Below are 18,757 nucleotides of genomic sequence, written 5' to 3'. Positions count from 1 at the left end.
CAGTGTGATTAGTTCTAAACTGGTAATCTGTTTGGTTTTTTCTTCCTAAGTTTGTGCATAGGAGACCATTTAGCCCTTATCATATCTGACTATATTATTTACAAAAATATTTGCTTTCTGCTATTCATAAAAAATATCAATGTGGTGTTCTGAATCAGTGCTTAGATGTTCTCTGCTCTGTCACTGGCTTGAGGAGTCCAGAAATCCTATCCACTGCATATCTTCAGTATATATTGACATTTTTTGACAAAGAGTACGTTTTCCTGAGCCTTTGGCTAATTAAGCAATTTATGGCCTTTTAAACTGTGTGGGGTTATTGTTTTTGTTTGTTATGATATTGTGGTATGTATTTTTGTGTTTTTATATTGTAAACCTCCCTGTGATATTCGGAGGAAGGTGTAGAAATTTTAATAATAATAATAGTATGGTGTTACGATTATTGTGTGGTAATAGATACATACAAAGATTACAGTTTGTGAGAAGCATTGACTCCTCAGTGCCAAAGGCAGCCCCACATATCACAATGACATTAATCCAGTTTGGAGGTGACCAGCACAGGTATCAATGTGGCCTGACTGTCTGTAACCTGGAAAATGCCACATTTGCCCTTATTGGCAATGTTGGATCAAGGAAAACCCCTAATCTATATACTTGCTCCTTTAGAGGGAGTGTAACCTCACCTGGAGCAGGTAATACACCAAATTTCCTGGACCCAGGGACTGTCAATCCATAGTTCTGTCATCTGGTCAAGATTCAGCTTCAGTTTATTGGCCCCCATCCAAGCCATTGCTAGGTGCAGACACCAGTTCTGCATCTCTACAGCCTTGAGAGTAGATCTTTAACTGAGTGCTCAGGGTTAATTGGTTCTAAAAGGGACTGAGGTGCTCTAGAGTTACTGGATACGGAGGTCTACTCAGGGAGCAGGATGGGGCAGGGTTTCATTTGGTACATAAATGTCAAATGAAGAGCTTGTTTTAACTTGCTCAACATGCTGGGTTTGGGGGGTGAAGCTTATAGAACTTTGAGAAATGGGAAATTCCAGTTTCAGGGGAAATCAGGAAAAGCAGAATACATCAATGTAAATGTTGGTAGGTCTTCAGTCTCTTTCTACTCTTATAATTAGGCTTTTAAAGCTAGTCTGCTTCCAGCATTGTGACATATAGTCTCTGTGCATGGGCTGTTCCTCCTGATAAGGATGAGGGTGCCCTTTTTGTCCTGGGGTGATCCTGTGATCACAGAAGCTTCGTTTCTCTCCTGGTGCTGGGGATTAACAAATGTTTGCTAAAACCTTTGAAGATTCAAAGTGTTCAGAACACTAATTAATTACAATCTCATTGCATTAATCTGGCATTTGGTAGTTCTCCTTTCCCTCACACCTGGTGAAATTAATAACTCCCTTTGTAGACATGTCAGATGCACAATTCAGTCAAAGAGCAACTTCGTAGAGCGGGACTGATCCGTTATATGGATTTGTCTCTCTTGGCGACTAAGTGCTGTTAATGTGGGTCAGCCATCACTTAACTCTGGTGCTGCATGTGATGGCTAATCAATAGAGTATCACTGACAGGGGTCTATACAGTAGCGAATGACATGGTGGTGCTCACCTAACCTTGTTTGTGTCACTGTTCCTTAGTAAGAGGTAGAGGGGAAGGAGAAGGCAGTGGCAAGGTTGGCATGGTTCAAACTCAGAGTTATCTGGTCTCCTGCCTGGTGCATTTGCACCGTGCCTACCTCACTGTCACCTCACCCCTCCATCTCCCAGTAAGCAGCCGTGACACAACCAAATGGAGGTCAGGTAAGTGCTGCTACCCCACTGTCCTCTACTGGGTCTGTATGAGGAGCCGCAGTGTAAATTGCCCTGTACTGCTAAATTAACATACCAGCCACTGATTATAAATGGGGTTTGGTGCAGACAGACGCCTTTTGCTCATAAGGTATTAACAGAAGAGCTGGTTCAGAACCTGCCTTTTCTAACTGTACATCCTGGGCATGAGAGAGACAGGCTATCTGACTGGAGTGCAGATTGTGCTGCCATGCTGTCATTCAGCAGGCAGGTTTTGTCTTTCCCCCATAAGTTTGACAGAAATGCAGAAATTGCAAGAGTGACTCTTGGCCAAAGGCATAGGGTGGTATTCAAAGTAGTGCTGAAGTGATTGCTCCATTAGTGCAAGCATTTCAGCTTCCCTGGTGTAACGGATCTCCCCCTCTTCTCCTTCTGTGCCCTGTTCTGGGGGTCTCCCGACTGCCCTACCAAGCCAATTTATGGGGGGGGGCGTGGGTGGAGGAGAGTGGGGGCAGTCCCCATTGCTCTAGCACCTGCTAGAGCAACTAGTTGTTTAATATTGTGTTTTAATTGTTGTAACATTATTATTATTATTATTATTATCACTATCACTATTATTATTATTATTATTATTATTACTACTATTATTTAGTTGTTTCTGGGCCATGATGTCACTGTCCAATTTCCATAGTCTGATTCATGTCCTTGGCTGAAGTAGAGTTATTTCCTCTTCTGTTGTGGCTTACTAAATATGGAGCATTAGTAGAAAATTGAACCATCAGCTCTCATTCTTTAGGAATAATCTCTCTACAAAACAACCACTTTTGTGCTGAGTAGGGGTGGGGGCAGGGGCAGAATGACTCAACAACTTCTTGCTTTCTCTTGGTAAAACGTAAATGTTTTATGCTGACCCATTAGCTTGATGTATAGGCAGTTTAGAAACACCAAACTTGGCAGCAGTGTGAGTTCTCGATTGCTGTTGTGTTTGCTAAGAGACGGCAGAGTCCATTCCCAAGGGACATTCATTAAGCTTTCAAAGTACTTTTTGTCAGAGAAGCTGGATTTTTACTAAGGCAACCCCAATTTTTAATGATGGATTTCTGTCTATTTAAGCCTCTTGAACTCTGAAAAATTGTCTCTTAAGTGCAGCTGCTGTTAACGAGGCTACCTAGGTGGTTGTAGCAAAACAGCTGATTTTGTTGATGCAAAAGGTTTCTTTCAATCTGCCAAGCTTGGCTATTTCACTCCATGTTATGTGGTTTTTTTGGATGCCCTTATATTGCTTTCTTCTGCTCCTTGCAGGCTTCCCCCTGGCATAATTTTGGCCACTGTAAGAACAGCAGCTTAAAGGGAAAATTTAAATTAAACTGTGGAGAGCTTGGTGGCAGACATTTGTGTACTGTGCTGTTTTATCCAAAGGGCTCAGAGCAGGTGATGGTATATGCTTAATTTTGTATTGTCACAGGGTGAGTTCACACATTTGGCACTGTGGTTAATGATAAGACAAAGGTGCCCTCCTGTGGTGAAAGAAGGGTATAAACCAGGGGTTTCAGGGACTAAAAAAATTGTGATTTTACCACATGGGGGCGCTTTTATACACACCTTAAGAAGAATGATGCGTAATGAATATGTAAGTTAATTTTGGACTATTAGGGATGGTAAAAGGTAAAGGACCCCTGGACGGTTAAGTCCAGTGAAAGGCAACTATGGGGTGCGGCACTCATCTCACTTCAGGTCGAGATGGCTGATGTTTGTCCACAGACAGCTTTCCGGGTCATGTGGCAAACATGACTAAACTGCTTCTGGCACAACGGGACATCATGACGAGTGCCACCTAGGTACTCATTGTTGTAAATGTCTGCTACTGCTCTCCATGGAGCAAATGAGGCAGCATTGGGGCTCTCCTCTTAAAATGTGAGGTTAGCTTAACATCTGTTCCAGAAAAAAAAGAAAAGCATTGTTAGACACAGTAATCAAGCATATACCAGAAGTAAGTCTTGCTGAAGCAGAACCGGTGTGGTTTCTGCAAGTGTAAGTTTTCTCTCATTTGCCTATTAGAGTTTTTTGAGAGTATCAACAAGCACTTAGATAGAAGTGATCCATTTGACATTATGTATTTGGGCTTTCAAAAAGCTTTTGACAAAGTATCTCACTAAAGACTTCTGAGTAATCTTTAGAAGTCATGGAATAAGAGGAGAGGTTCTTTTGTGGATGAGGTTAAGAAAAAGGAAGCAGAGAGTAGGAATAATTGTTAAGTTCTACCAATGGAAGGTAGTAGAAAGTAGAGTCCCCCAAGAAATGGTTTTGGGATGTGCTAGTTTAACTTGTTCATGGATGATCTAGAGCAGGGTTTCCCAAACTTGGGTCTCCAGTTGTTTTTGGACTACATTTCCCATCATCCCTGACCACTGGTCCTGCTAGCTAGGGATTGCTATCAAGAGTAAGGAGAGGATGTTGGACTAGATAGGCCTAGCCTGATCCAGCAGGGATGTCCTTATGTTTATGTTCTTAGCAGGTCAAAGCTGGGAAGGTTTAGCAACACCCTTTTCTGGTCAGAAGGCATCAAAGGCATTGAGATTGGGTGTCTTTAGACAATGCACAGGTGGCGGAATGCACTCATAGATGCACTTAGGCTTTCATTTGCCTTTTTAGATTGAAAACAAACCTCATTGCTGAGTCTCTTAAATTAAAGATTAATTCAGATGGGAATGAAGCATGTGCTTTCAGAAACATTGGGTTGCTTTTAATGATGAGGGAAACTGCTCTGGAAAGCAATAAATAACCAGTCATTAACAAAAACAGAAACTTTTGCCTCCAAACCACTCTTTGCTGGGGCAGGGGGTTACATGCCCTTACTAAGGCTCATTCACATGGTGCCAAATTGGGTTCTAGCATGATCTCTGAACTTTGCCTCTGAGTAATTGGCCATCTCCTTAGCTATGAGATTGTTTTCCCACTGAAGAAATGTGTAGAAACGAGCATGTGGATAGTATTTCATGCTTTCTCATCCTTTTTTAATGGGTGTAGAGTGGGCACAGTCACTTAGAATGGAACTGCTCTTCTACTTCCCAGTAGGTATGTGACTTGAAGGCCACTTTGTGGAGAAACAGGGGTTTTGACTTGTTTGCAGATGTCCGGTTCTTCCTAGTGGACATAAGATAGTCTGTCCTACCTTCTTCATTCTGTAGGAATGCAAGAAGCTGCCTTATGCCGCTTCAGAATATTCTATGTAGCTCAGTATTGTGTGCACCAGGGCTATGGAACTTCTGATTCAGAGGCCAAATATTCACCCTCCAGACCTCTCTAATGAGGCTTTGAGACTCTACCCAGCACAAACCCCTTTCACAGGTCACACATCACATCAGCCCTGCTCCACACCTCCCCATGTGCTTTTGCTTGTTCCTGAACTGACGTAGTGCCTTTTGGATGCCTGGATGGAGAGACGTGTTCATGGGAGTGTGTAAAGAAACTTCTAACCGTCTGTAGCCTACTATACAAAGGTAGGGCTCATGCCTGTTGCTCACCCCACTTTTGCCTTTGGCACACCCACCAATGGCATTAAGCACCCATAAGGTTGTCCATGACGGAATGTGGTCCTTGGGCTCAGAAAAGGTCATGACCCCTGGTCTACACAGACTGATATGCATCTCTCCATCAAGGCATGCAGGAGTCTTTCCCGGCCCTCACTGGAAATGCCAGGGGTTGAACTTGAGCCCTTTGGCATGCACAACATGTGTTCCACCTCTGAGCTGAGTGAGGCCCTTCACTTGTTGCTCTCTGTCTAAATTAGGTGGTTGGATAATACAGGAACACCATGGGATGTCTATATCTCTACCACGTCCTTTTACTCATCTTCTCTATGCTTAGTTGTGTCTTCAGTTATTATATTGCATTGTGGTGAAGGTCTTTGGGGTCAGGCACAATATGGGCCTGGGAGGGAGAAAGGTGTACTTATACTGTATATTGAAACATTTTTATATAGTGCCTTCCAATCCAATCCAAGGCAGCTTTGAACCATTCAAATCCCATCACAATCAGTGGATGTTCAAAAGCTAGAAGCTAGATCTACAGCTGCTATGAATTAAAATGCACTGAAAGTCTGACAGAATAGAATCTTAACGGTTCATGCAAAAGACATCAAAGAAGTCTAACTTCCTTAGGAATGAGTTCAACAATGGGGGTTCCATTACTGAAAAGACAAGTCTTATGCCTCTACCAATCATCTCTCTTGCTGACGGAATGTGAGCAGGGCCTGAGAACATTGGCCATAATTCACAGGCAGATTTTAATGCAGGATGATGTTGTGATTGATGTTGTGATTGAAGGAGAATTCTGTCTGTAGTTAGGAGAAGGGGCAGTCCCAGAGAGCAGACTGATTTTTTTGTAAAGTGCTTGTAATTGGAAATTCATGACTGTACTCATTAAGAGGTTCTGAAATTTAACTGATCCCCTGGTCTACTGTAGAGCAGTGAGGAATATTGTAGAATAACATGAAAGTTATTGAAGAATTTTATGCACTTTATTGTACTATCTGCACAGTTTATTTCCTTTGACTAGAAGTAATGATAGCTAGCTAGCTAGATATAGACAGACAGACAGACAGAATAACTAATTTCCATTTTATTGCATGTATCACGATGACTTCCCCCCTCTTTCTTTCTTTGCTAAGGAGCACTTCAGTGGACAAAAACTGTAGCCTTTTTTATTCTCAATTTGAGAATATCTATGAGAGCAGCCATGGGAGTAAGTAATATGAGCACCACTCATCCTCTGCCTTTTTTCTTGTGGGATTAGCTTCTCAGTAGCTAAGGCTGCAATCCTATGTAGACTTACCTGGGAGTGAGTAGTACTGAACTAGGTTGCACTTTAAGATTTCTGCCCTGAAGCTCAGTATGTCTATTGTGATTTGTTAGTCAGCAGCAGCAAATGCATTCCTACATCCTTTCCTGCTGGATAAAAGATAAATTGTAAAAATTGTTGTTGTTTTTTGGTAGTCTACCCCATTTCATCCCAAGGTTTGGGTTATGTAGCAGTAATTTTATGATTTATGAACAGATTAGAACAAATAAAAACTCCCAACAACACATTTCTTAGCCTCCAAAATTGGATAAATAGGATTTTAAAAAATGCTGCTGCTTTGATCTCTTGTTATACTTGTTTTTGTATCTTAACTACCTCAATGCCTATCCATTTACAAGTTGGTTTTTAAATATGGATTTTTTAAGGAGCCAAATATTGTTTGGCATGTGCACATATGAAAAGAAGCAAATGTTGCTTAATTCAGTTTTGATTTGTGTCAAGTGACTTACTAGCTTTTTCTTGGCAAAGAACTGGGGGGAGTAGGGCTGTGATACAGAATGCTGCTGTCTCTGACAGTTGCTTGGTGTGCTACTCTTCCCAGGCTCAGGTTGACTCTGTCCACAGACAGCATAGTAGGAGCATCTCAACAGCATAGAACATCTCAAGTTCTGGAAATCATGGCTTGACATCTCCTGCTGCTTTCCCCATATTCTGCTTTGACCCTGGCGTGCAGAACCACAGCATAAAAATATGGCCAAACTAAAGATCCACATCTCTCTATGTTTTGAATATCAGGAATCCTGATTCAGGATTGTCAGTGGCTATGTATGCTTCGCAAGATGCAAGCAAGAAATGTTAATAGAATAAACAATCTTGGTTATTTTTCTTAGCTTCTGGTTTAGAAACACCCCGACCCAGATGATCTTGGAAGATATTAATATCTTCCCTGGATTTTTCTAGCCTCACGTCAACAACATTTGTGGCTGTCCAGAATACAAGTTTGTGAGAACCTCTGGCAGTGCATAGTCTGCTCTGTAATGTTCATGTTGGTGTGTGCCAACTTATCTAGCCCAGTTTTCTGTTCAGTCTTCAAGCTGTACTTTGGGCTGCAGTATAGCTAGCCTGTAATGAAATAATGTAGTATAGTAACTACTAGCCATCGGGAGAAGGGATTAAGGCCAAATGTAGTTTGATATTATGGCTCCTGGAAGAGTATCTTTGCAAGGTAAAACAGTATCTGAATGTGTGCAAAGTAAGCAAGCCAAAGTATTAGAAGGGAGAAACCACTCTATTCTATCTTCTTTTGCTCCAAAGAGATGGCCCATTTGTGGGGGGGGGGGATCCTTGTGGTTTTTTTTTTGCACCAAGCCTTGCAGAAATTAGTTTTAATGGAATTTCATATGTTTTCTTCCTTCCTCAGTCTTGACCCCCCCCCCCCCATACACATACATGTAAATATTTGTTTGGGTATAATGTGTCAAGTTCTTGCCCACAGACTTAGAATTGTGTGTTGCATTTCTTTCTTTGCACCTTCCAGCCTCATTTACTGGGCCAAAATTAAACTGTGTTGTAATTTGGTTTTAATATCAGAGACATCTGTAATATTTAGAGTGCCTGGTTTAGACTGGTATTTGAGCTCCTTTTGTGTTAAAAGAACTAGAACTTTGTATATGGAGCTTTACCTGGCCACAGACAAGGGAGAAGAAGCCTGCACTGTCTCACACCGTTGCAGGGCAAAGACAATTTCAGATGCAGACAACAACATTTTAAAATAAAAGGGCGTTTTTATTTAAATGTAACCCGAGAGGAAATCTACCCCCAGGTTACAATTATTATCATTACATGGATTAAAGTACTACCAAAATAGCTAGATGCTTCGTTCTCCCAAGCACATCTGCCCTTCTCAAGGAGAAAAAAGGCAGGGAGATGGTTCATTTAAGCGCAGAGCAGAGCGGAGCGGAGCTGGCTTGTTGTAATTACACTAGGTGCATGAATAATCTAATGCATTCCTGAATTTGATTATTTACAGCAGCTTTTGGGGCAGGGGTGGGTGGGGAGAAACAAAGTTAACTTTTAATGGCTATATTAAGTTATATAAAAAGGTACACTAACCACAGCAGTGTTCTTGTCTATCTAATCCAGTTATCTGAATTGGCCAGCCATAGGTTAATTGTGCATTTAAAAAACAAAACACAACATCAGCACTGTGTCTAGAATAGCATCCTTTTTAACCCTGTCTGGGATCGAACTCCCCTCTGCTGTGATGACAGCAAAATAAATAATTTGCCCTTCTCAAGTCTAACCCAAGGATAATTTTCTGGCACCGATTTTTGCTTTCTGTCACAGTGATCCAAAAGCACAGGATGCCCGAGCTATTAGAATTTTATTGTAGATACGAAGAATTCAACCTGGGGAAAAGGTTCCTCATTAAAAGCAAACCCAGAACAAGATGCTTTTAAGGGGCATGCAGTGTGTCTAGTAATACCAAGCAGTTTTGTTAAGCTGATTCAAGCAGAAGACTGACTCTTACAGTTTCTGACACTTACGTGGCTGACTGCACATATCCAAAAGGGCGAGGTGGTCATCTGGAGCAGGGCTTGTGACCTCTGTAAAGGGAGCATTGCTTCAGTTTTTAGCCATGCTATGACTTGTTCCAAGAAGCCTAGAAGTAAGTTGAAAAGTATGGGCTCGGGAACCTACTTTCCAAATTAATATTAGAAGCAGTAGCTGACTAAAGCAGTTAAAAAGTAAGAAATGGCCCCCTCTTTGGTCCAGCATGGGCACTCTTTCTTCTCCAGAAATAAAAACAGGCTTGCTTATATAGCAAATGTTTATTCTCTGAAAGTCAAAGCCATTACACAATCTTGTATTCCACAGCAGTTTTCTAAAGGGGGATGGTACTCTCTGCTACAAGTTACTGTCTCTACTACTGAGCAGGCTGTGGTCATCTGGGATGTGTAAAGAGCACTCAATTCTTTTTTGTCAAAAGATGGTTGCTTCTGTTGTGCATAATAAATGGATTCTGGGACGGTCAGACTAGAATTGTTAGAAGAAAAGACCTCCATAATTCTAGGGGAGATGAAGGAAATTAAGAATAAACCACAGTAGTCCATGCAAGGGAGATGAAGAGAATTCCTCTGCGCTTTTCAGTGAGGAGATGCTTTGTAAATATATATTGTCTTCCCTCTCCCTCCCACAATGAATATGGGGTTTGACCCCACTCCTTCCCCACTCTCCACCTTGCTGCATCCTTCCTGTGGATTGCTTCCTATCCATCTGCCGGTGTCTGTTCTCGTTCCTCATAGGACATGATGAGAGGATCTGAAAAGACTGAGCTGATTGATTCACTGTCCAGCTTGAGCTGTAAGAGTCTGGGGCTTTTAGCTTCTGGAAAGTCCTCACTGACGGCCAACCTGACCTTGCCATTCTGGGCTTCCTTGATGGGCTCTAGGAAAACAACATGCTTGTTTGCGCTGATCTTGCGATTTGGCCCATCTGTGGCTGGTGGGGTGGTACTAAGGATGGACGATTGGGCACTGCAGTCTGGAGGGGGGCTTGCGGGCTTCTTGAAGCACTTGGAGCAGCGACATGGTGTGAGGTACAAGTACATGAGGACAAGTACCAGAGTTACAACACACCCTAAGAGGGTTGTGAGGCCGGTATTGAAAGACTCGGGTGGTTTGGGGTATTGAAATGTGATGTTGACTTCAAACGTCTGGTTGATCTGTTGGAGCTCGTTGATGGCTATGCACACATAAACGCCGGAATTGGAACGGTTACCCTTTCTGATCAATAGGCTTCCATTTCTGAAAGGTTGATGCTCCTGATTACTGTGCTCAGGGTACATGAATAATTCATGTCTAGGAGAGATCCATCTGTAGTTTGTGGCATTGTCATTATGGAGGCTCGTGTTGCAGTCTATTACCAAGGATTCTCCCACTTGGCAGAGGATTTGGGGAATGTCAAATTGGTTCCAGGAGCAATCTCCAATATACTTGTTGTAATTGAAGGTGTTGACTAAGGAACGTGGCACATTGGGGAAAGCTTTGCAGGTGTGCTCCTCTACAAAATCCTCCGCAGAACTGAAACCGCGGTGCTTCCATTCCTGGAGCATCAGATGAAGAGAGCAGTCACATATCACAGGGTTGTTGTGAAGGTACAAGCCATTTTTTATGTACCCAGGCAAAGTTGCTATTACTTGAACTGGAATGCTGCTTAGGTTGTTAGCAGACAGATCCAGGGTTCTCAGGTATGGGTGTTCAAGTCTTTGAATGGACTCAAATGGAAATTTTGTTAGCCTGTTCCAACTCAGGTAGACTTTTTGCAATCTGATTAACTTGACAAAAGCATTTTGATCGACTTGTACAATCTTGTTGTTGTATAGCAAGAGCTCCTCCAACTTCAGAAGGCCATCAAAGTAATACTTCTCCACAGTGCTCAGGTAGTTGGAAGACATGTCCAGGTGTACAATGTAAGTGGCATTGTGGAACACTTGCCGGGTGATATTGTGGATCTTGTTGTGGCTGATCCTGAGGGTCTGGAGACGTGGTAAGGCAGCCAGCCAGTAGTCATTAAGCTGAGTAATGTTATTGTAGCTGAGGTCCAAGGTAGTGGCTGTGGGAAGCAGGGTGCTGGGGACCTGTTCAAGATCCTTCTTGGCACAACTCATGAGATCAGCAGTACAAATGCAAACTTCAGGACATCTTCTGAGAGTGCAGTTGTTTAAGGTGCTGACTTGAATGCACAGGACAAAGAAAACTAACAGCTTTCCAAGCAGTTTCCAAATAAATAAAGCCAAGGTCAGTACATTCATCATGTAACAGTGGAGCTCACCCTGGTTTGTCACTAGCATGGAAATAAGTTCTCAAAGTCAAATTCACACTGAGTATAATCCTCTTGCAAGACACTGATGTGTGAAAGGGCAACAGTAGAATGAATCGGTAAAATCAGATGGTGCCTAAAGACTCTGAATTATGCTCCTTAAAATATTGGGTTGTCTCACTCAGAATAAACAGGCATTTAAGAAATATGCTGTAATCAAAGGCCAGCATGTAACTGCTGTTCTGCATGCCTCTCTTGGTAGTTGTAGAAACTGGCAGGAGTCTGTGTGCATGTATTGCCTGAAATAATTTCAAAAACAAGGTATGTCTATATAGATCATCTTGAGCTCTGATTCAAAAGCCTTGAGCATGTTTACAGGATTTGCCTCTAAAGTGTCCCTCTCCAAATAACCCAACCTTGCATCTATTTGAGGCTGCTCCTTCAGTAACATTGGTCCAGGGAGAAGCTGGATCCATTTTTATTTTTTTTTTGCTTTGCCAAGTCAAATGTCCTTAGATCCCAAAGTTTCCATTAGTGGATCCTTATCTTGAGGCTAAGCAACTCCAGTACAGATTCATCATAAAAGGGCCAATACGAGCCCATTTCTTCACCTCTGTAATCTCATATAGAAACGCCAAAGAAAGCAGCTCTTACCCGGATATCTTCCTTTCTGGGTTATATTGAGCAGCATCACTCTTTCCTGCCGGTTGTTTCATCTTTCAGCCGACAGCACTGTATGCAAACACTTTCACCCTCTTCTGCTCCTATTTACAAGCTGCCTGTGAACACTGAAGGGTAAGCTTTGTGGACCAAGAAGAAATCCTATTGGCTTGTGTAAGAGGGAGTGGTGATAAGAAGAGAGGGGAAGGGGAGGACAGTAGTGAAGGGGTTTTTTTTTCTGAATGGCATGTAGTTTCTTTGTTGTGCCATGTGGGGGCAGAAAAATCCTGCACAGCTATCCTTGGACTGGGCATCAGAGTGGCACATGAGAGCTGCAGCAATTTGCGCCAGCAGCACTATTACAAGGGGAGATAAAGAAGCAGGCTTAGTAAAAGGAGGGGGTGGGTCTTGCGAAGCAGCCCAAGCTCCTCTGCTGTTTACAGTTTCTCAGGGCATCTATGTAAGTCTTTGCAATTTTGTAATCTTTGGATCTTCATTGAATTATTATTTTTTTTAGGGGTAGGCGTGGAAGAATAGATCACACCGTAGCACCAAAGGACCACAACCAAGATTGTGACCCTATTGTTCTGGATAGTTTGCCCCCCAAGAGTTAGTCATTTTTATCTGTCTAGAACTTCACACATTATATTTGTGATACATGTGGTCGTAGTTTCTTTGTGACCTTCATGACAACTTCTGTGATTAGGCCTCTTAACTAAAAATATAGTTTAAAAAAAACCTTATGTCAGCATCACAGACTTTCAGTGTATGCACACCCGAAAGCTTGTATTTTAATACCCAAAGCACAGCGTAATGTATAAATACACATTCATACTAGAATGTAGATTTTGGCTGAAACTCAGGAGAACCTTCTGAATGGTAATAGCCATTCAGCAATGGAACAGACTAACGAAGGTGAATGTAACTAAGCAGAGACTGGTTAGTTATCTGCCAAAGATGCAGATATTGTATTGACCAGTGGGGTGCCCTTCCAACCAGCAACAGCTGCCGGGGCTGTGAAAGCAGCTTCCTAGCAGCAGCATTGCTGCAGCTTCCCACAACAGGGCAGGGCAGTGGCAAGCTTGGGACTCTCTGTCCCAGTCAGCAGCAGTGCTGCCTCCGTTAGGAGGTTGTGTCCACCCTGCCAGCCACTTCAGCTTCCAACTCCTTGATTCTGTGAAAGCAAATTGAGCTTGAGGCTTCTGTTTTCATTGTGACTGGTGTGTTTGAGTCTTTCAGCCTTTTGAAGTTAACAAGTGACTCCCCTGGCACAGTTCTGAAATTTTCCTCACTGTGGTCCTCCCCAGGATATGGTGTCCTCAGGGAAGGCTTATGGCTGGAGGCAGTGACATCCTTTCTGTTGCTATGCCAGATTATCACCTCGCTGTTTCTCCAACCTTCATCCTTTGTTGTTACCTTGGCTTTAGTGAATTCGTACAAGCAGTGTACAGCCTCATTATCCTTGCTTCTGTAGTGGTATACAACCACACTTTCTGTCACTGCCAAATCCCTGATAGCAGTAGAGTGTTCGGCTTTGAATTCGATCAGTGCTATCTTTACACTTTGGGGTGAAGTCATGCATTATAATTTGCTTGGCTGTACTAGATCAAACAGACCTGTTCCATGCCATCACAGGTCCTTTTGTTTATCCAGCTTTTCAGTTTATCTCATTTTTCAGTTTTTCTGCATAAGGAAACTGATCATAGAATCATAGAGTTGGAAGGGACCCCTGAGGAAGGATGATCTAGTCCACACCCCCCCCCCCCCGCAATGCAGGACTATGCAACTGTACTGTAGGGGAATCAAACCTACAACCCTGGTGTTATCAACACTGTGCTCTAAACAACTTAGCTATACAGCAAATCATTGTCCTTGAGCAGATGTGCAGAACCTTTGGCCCTCCAGATGTTGCTGTACTACAACTCGCATCATCCCTGGCCATGCTTGCTGAGGATGATGGGAATTGTAATTCAGCAATATCTGGAGGGCCAAAGATTCCTCAAACCTAGGGTTACCATATTTCAAAAAGCAAAAATCTGGGCACAAAAGTTGAGCAACATTCAAAATGCCAGCATTAAAAAAAAGTTGGCTCTCCATTCAGATTTTGCCCCTTCTCTCCAATTTCATTTTCTGTGTGTGCTGATGCAATTATTATTGGCTGCTTATTGTGTGGATGATCTTGCTAAGGTGTTAGCTGTAGTGTTGTTCCTGTGGAGGAAGCAAATGTGTGTGAGAGAGAGGGAGGGAGAGGGAGAGGGAGAATGAGAGAATTCTCAAGGGCAGATGCATAGATTTCAGAAGCCAGATCAAACTCCCTACAACCATTGTCTTTTTTTAGTCTGTGCTGTATGTCGGTATCTACATAATTGGTGAGGCACAATTTATTGATTTACCTCCCTTCATCCCTATTTACATATTTGACATTTGTTGAGGCTTTTATACTTTTGGTATTGATTTACTTGACCATCTTGGATTTTCATCACTTCATGGTCACCTGTGGCTGAACCAATAGTGTGACCTCAACTTGCATCCTTTGAACTGGAGGCTGCATTGGTGCCATCAGCCATCAGGTGAGACTGTTGGGCTGGAGAGAGGTCCAACTGCAATAAGTGATCTCTGATCAAAGCAGAGGCAGAGGTGACTGAGATTTGTCCAGTAATTCCAACTCTGTAGAAACACAGTTTGCTCTCCTCAATGGACAGAGGGCAAGAGAGAGACTGCATGCCACTGACTTACCCTTTGCCCCTGAACAGATGCTCAAAGTTGACCGGGCATGTCTGTAGAGTAATTGCTGGGGCAGAGAGAGCAGCAGCTGGAGGGCAATTTCCTGGGAGACCCAGGCTGCTTTATTTGAGGAAAGTGAAAATCAAAGCAGAATAATTGGTTTCCATTAGTACAGCAAATGACTAATTTGGCTGCAGCAGCTGCAGGACATAGTGGGTGCTTAACCCTCTATTTTACAAGTTGCAAGGGAGATGTTTTGGGGAAAATATTTGCCAGATGCTTCCCTATGTAAAGTTGCTTGCATGTTTTTGTGCAGCTGCTTTTAAATGTGCAATCAGAGATCCCTACTGCATATCTTAAGTGACCCCTTATTGCTGAGTGGCCCTGTCTCCCCTCCTCCTAGCTTATTCCTCTGTCTCTTCCAGAGGTGAAATACTCCTGAATCAGAGTGGCCATGTGTTCTGTTTACAGAGGGCCAGCCTCTATTTGAAGTCATCCTCCATTTAAAGGGCTCTCAATTCAAAGTCCAATTTAAAGATAAAGAACCACGAAAGAGGAGAGCAGGAGAGGCCTTGATGTTGCCCACCAGCAGTTAGCATGTGGACATCAGACTGAGCAGGCACACAAGTCCTTCTCCTCTCCATTACGGTGAGATTAGGTGTATTATACTGGCATCCCCCAACTTACGTGTGTTCTACTTGTGTGTGACTGTGTATATGTGCAGCACAAGAAAGTAATTAAGTCATTCAATTTATACCCAGAAGTGGCAGGAGAGAGCTGGAGAGTCCTCTCGGCTCGCGAGGAAGCCCCAAAGAGACCAGAGGCACAGCAGGGCTCAGCTTCCCCACTTAACAGCTGGTGTGGGGGGTAGTGCAGCAGCAGCAGCAGCTTTCCCATGCATCCTCTAGCCTCCTGCCAGCCCCAGAGCTTCAGTTCTTTGGAATACGTGCAGTATTTTTGGTATGAATTAAAGAGAAAGCATTTAAAGGATTTTTAGAGGGTGCTTCCCTCTTTACACAATTTCACTTACGGGTGCAGGGGCCTGGGATATAACCCCTGCATAAATAGGAAGCTCTGTATGTCTGTTTAAATTTTAGTAACTATTTCTGATGTTAATAATAATAATATATATGTATGTATGTATGTATGTATGTATGTATATGTTGCAGCTATACATATAAATTAGTACATGTGATTTTTATGTAAGTCTTTTTCTTTGAAACATTAATCTTTTGAAACCTGCCTCTTATTTGTAATGCAAGATTGGCTTTCTTTTGGTGAAGCTGGGAGCATTTTTTTTTTAAAAAAATACTTTAAATTCATTTTCAAATATAGGGATGCACTTTGACGTATTCATTTTCTCTGTAACAATAGTACAATTAAGATGTATCCTACATTTAAACTAATGGAAAAATAACATACCTTCCTCCCCCCAATAGAAAACTAACAAAGATTTATGTGTGTGAGCCAAAAAATGAAAGGTGTAGCATCTAATTCATGTGAAGTAAGAACCCTGAGGAAACAGTGCATTCATTCACAACCACTACATATGCTAAAGGGATCATATTTTAAAGGTCTAAATAGTTCTAAATGCATGTGGTTGGGAACCAACACACTCTGCTTTTAAGTGATATGCATCAATTTTAAGTGATCTGCATAAGCTGGTGTGGCAAGTGCATGGTAAATTGACTGCATCCAAGCAAGTGCCCTAAACTTATTCCGAATTGCCAAATGAGTTGAATGCAAAGATGTTGGGTTAATCAAAGACCTTTGAGTGCACTACTCTAGCTTGTATATGGGGTTGCCATTTAATGGCCAGTGTTTTTCCACTCTCAGCAAGATTCAGTAGCGACTGCTGCATTTTTATAAGTTCAGGGTGTGTGAGATAATTGCCTTTTCATTGTTAAAAAAGGAGATATTTTCTCGGTAACTTTCCATGGTGACATTGCTATTGGCTGTTAGACATGCCTTGAGCTGTGCTCCTGACAAATTACTGAACGACAGTGTTTCTCAGGGCTCTGATTTAGGCCTGATGTAGTCTGCATTTGAAAATCTGTAAGAACTACATTACTTTAGCTTTTGTTTTGCAACCCAAAATGTAATGACCTTGAGCTGTCTTGCTCATCTTTGCCGTTGGAACAATAGGACTGTACTGACACATCTCTTAAAGGTGACAAGTTTTCTTGAAGGTCAAGGTCTGAAAAGGGAAAGGAAGTGAACTTTGCAGCCAAGACAGATGGCTTCTTAGGCGTTAATGGTGCAGGCTTCTTCGTCATTTCTGCAATCCCATTAAATAGAAATTAGGCTGGCACTCTGTCACTTCTACAAGACTCCCTTTTCCCTCTTAACTTCAGAGTTGTGCCTAATCCCACTGATCATATGACTCAAGCAGTATATTAAGGCAGTGTACTCTTATTCCAGAAGTGAGGAATCTTTTTCAGCCTGAGGGCTACATTCCTGTCTGGAAAATCTTCTGAAGGCCACATGCCAGCGATGGGTAGGATCGGGGCAAAAATGGACAGAGCAATGAATGCGTTTGTGCCCTTTTTACAGTAGGCTACTTTCTACAGACACACAAAACCCTCTGTGTCCTCCATCCAGACAAGTTAAGAGGCATTATCAGAGTACAAGGACACATTCCAGCCAGGCAAAAACACTCTGAGTGAGGGGGTAGCCTGGGAAGAATTATTGGGGACAGAGAGAGCAGCCTAGACTAGGGCTGTGCTTGACCCTTAGACCTGAGATTCCCTGCCTCTGTGCTATGCCATTGGTCTTCAACTCATGGGCCACAACTGGGTCTGATAGAAGGTGGATCACGCCAATGGTAACTAAGAGACAGGCTGCAAATGGATTTTAAAAGGGGGTTCCCCATTCTTCAGGTTGAAATGAAAGGCCTCTCCTGGATCTGAAAAAGGAAAGGCTACTCTGGACAGACGGCACTTTTCATGAAAATGTTGCATGAAAGAGAGTGATACGGTAACTTAGGGCTGCCATACATCTGGATTTTCCCAGACATTACTGGGATTTCAAAGGTGGAATTGATGTCTGAAAGGAGGTGCTTTGTCCTGGATCTTAGGCATGTCAATTGAAACAAAAAACAACTCATCAACTTTCAGTGTGTCCTGGTTTTTACTTTTTGAAATATGGCAATCCTAACGTAACTTCCATAGACAGGGTTAGCTCAAATTGATTTAAAAACAACAACAACACAGCCTTTCTGGTGATACTGTGTTTTTCTTCCTGAAAACCTTGTAAATATATGTAAAATTAATCTCTGCCCCCACTTGCAATCTTTTTCCTCTAAGCAAATATTAAGTGTTCTGTTTTTCCTATGTCCATGTCTTTCTTGAATTGTGATTCCAGAGTGTGTGCATATGCCCTGAAGTGAGCTGTAAATGAATTGATTTCTCCTCTCTGATCTTGAAGTGGTGTATTTTCCAGGGAAGGGAAGTGAAAGTGTTGTTGAGACCCAGTGTCAAACATACTTCGCCACAAAATGGATGATGCAAAGCAGCAAAACTTTTACAAGAACTGAGCTGTTCCTAATCCTTTATCTATATATCCAACAGTATGTGAAGTCAGACCTGGTTAGCCCATGAACTTCACATTCTCCATATAGTTGATGAAGTAGGCTTGAATGTTGAGGTCATTGAGCTAAAATCGTCATCTGAGATGATGCAGATTTAAGCATTTATTTTATTAAAGAAATTGAACAAAAATATCCAGTTCTCTCTGAGAGCAAGTGGGGATTCATGTGATTGAATTTTCCTTTGTTCATGAAAAAAATATCCCTTCACCTAGAAAACTAGCATGTCAGGAAGAAGGCCTCTGGTCTTCTCTTCTCTCTGGCATGCTCATTTTCTATGTGTAGGGAGCATCCCACCATGTGAGCCTCCAAATGCACTGTGAACTGGTACAAGTGAGACACATGTTTACCACTTCAGTGAGAGCTAGGTCACTGCTATGTGG

General features: G+C 42.4%; 2 protein-coding genes across 5 annotated transcripts in view; one reads left to right on the top strand and one right to left on the bottom strand.

Annotated features, from left to right (window-relative positions):
* RNF123 (ring finger protein 123) overlaps positions 1-18,757 on the top strand; it is an 87,743-nt gene that overhangs the window by 55,258 nt on the left and 13,728 nt on the right. The window lies entirely within an intron of this gene.
* Positions 8,002-13,241, bottom strand: AMIGO3 (adhesion molecule with Ig like domain 3). Its single transcript, XM_079964431.1, has one exon. It carries the CDS (start codon positions 11,433-11,435, stop codon positions 9,852-9,854), a length of 1,584 nt encoding a protein of 527 aa, XP_079820557.1. The 5' UTR covers positions 11,436-13,241; the 3' UTR covers positions 8,002-9,851.

This window comes from Podarcis cretensis (assembly GCF_951804945.1).
Source record: "Podarcis cretensis genome assembly, chromosome: 2".
In the NCBI taxonomy this organism is placed as follows: domain Eukaryota; kingdom Metazoa; phylum Chordata; class Lepidosauria; order Squamata; family Lacertidae; genus Podarcis; species Podarcis cretensis.
Note: the sequence above shows the minus strand (reverse complement) of the source record. Positions and strands in the feature narration are given on the sequence as shown.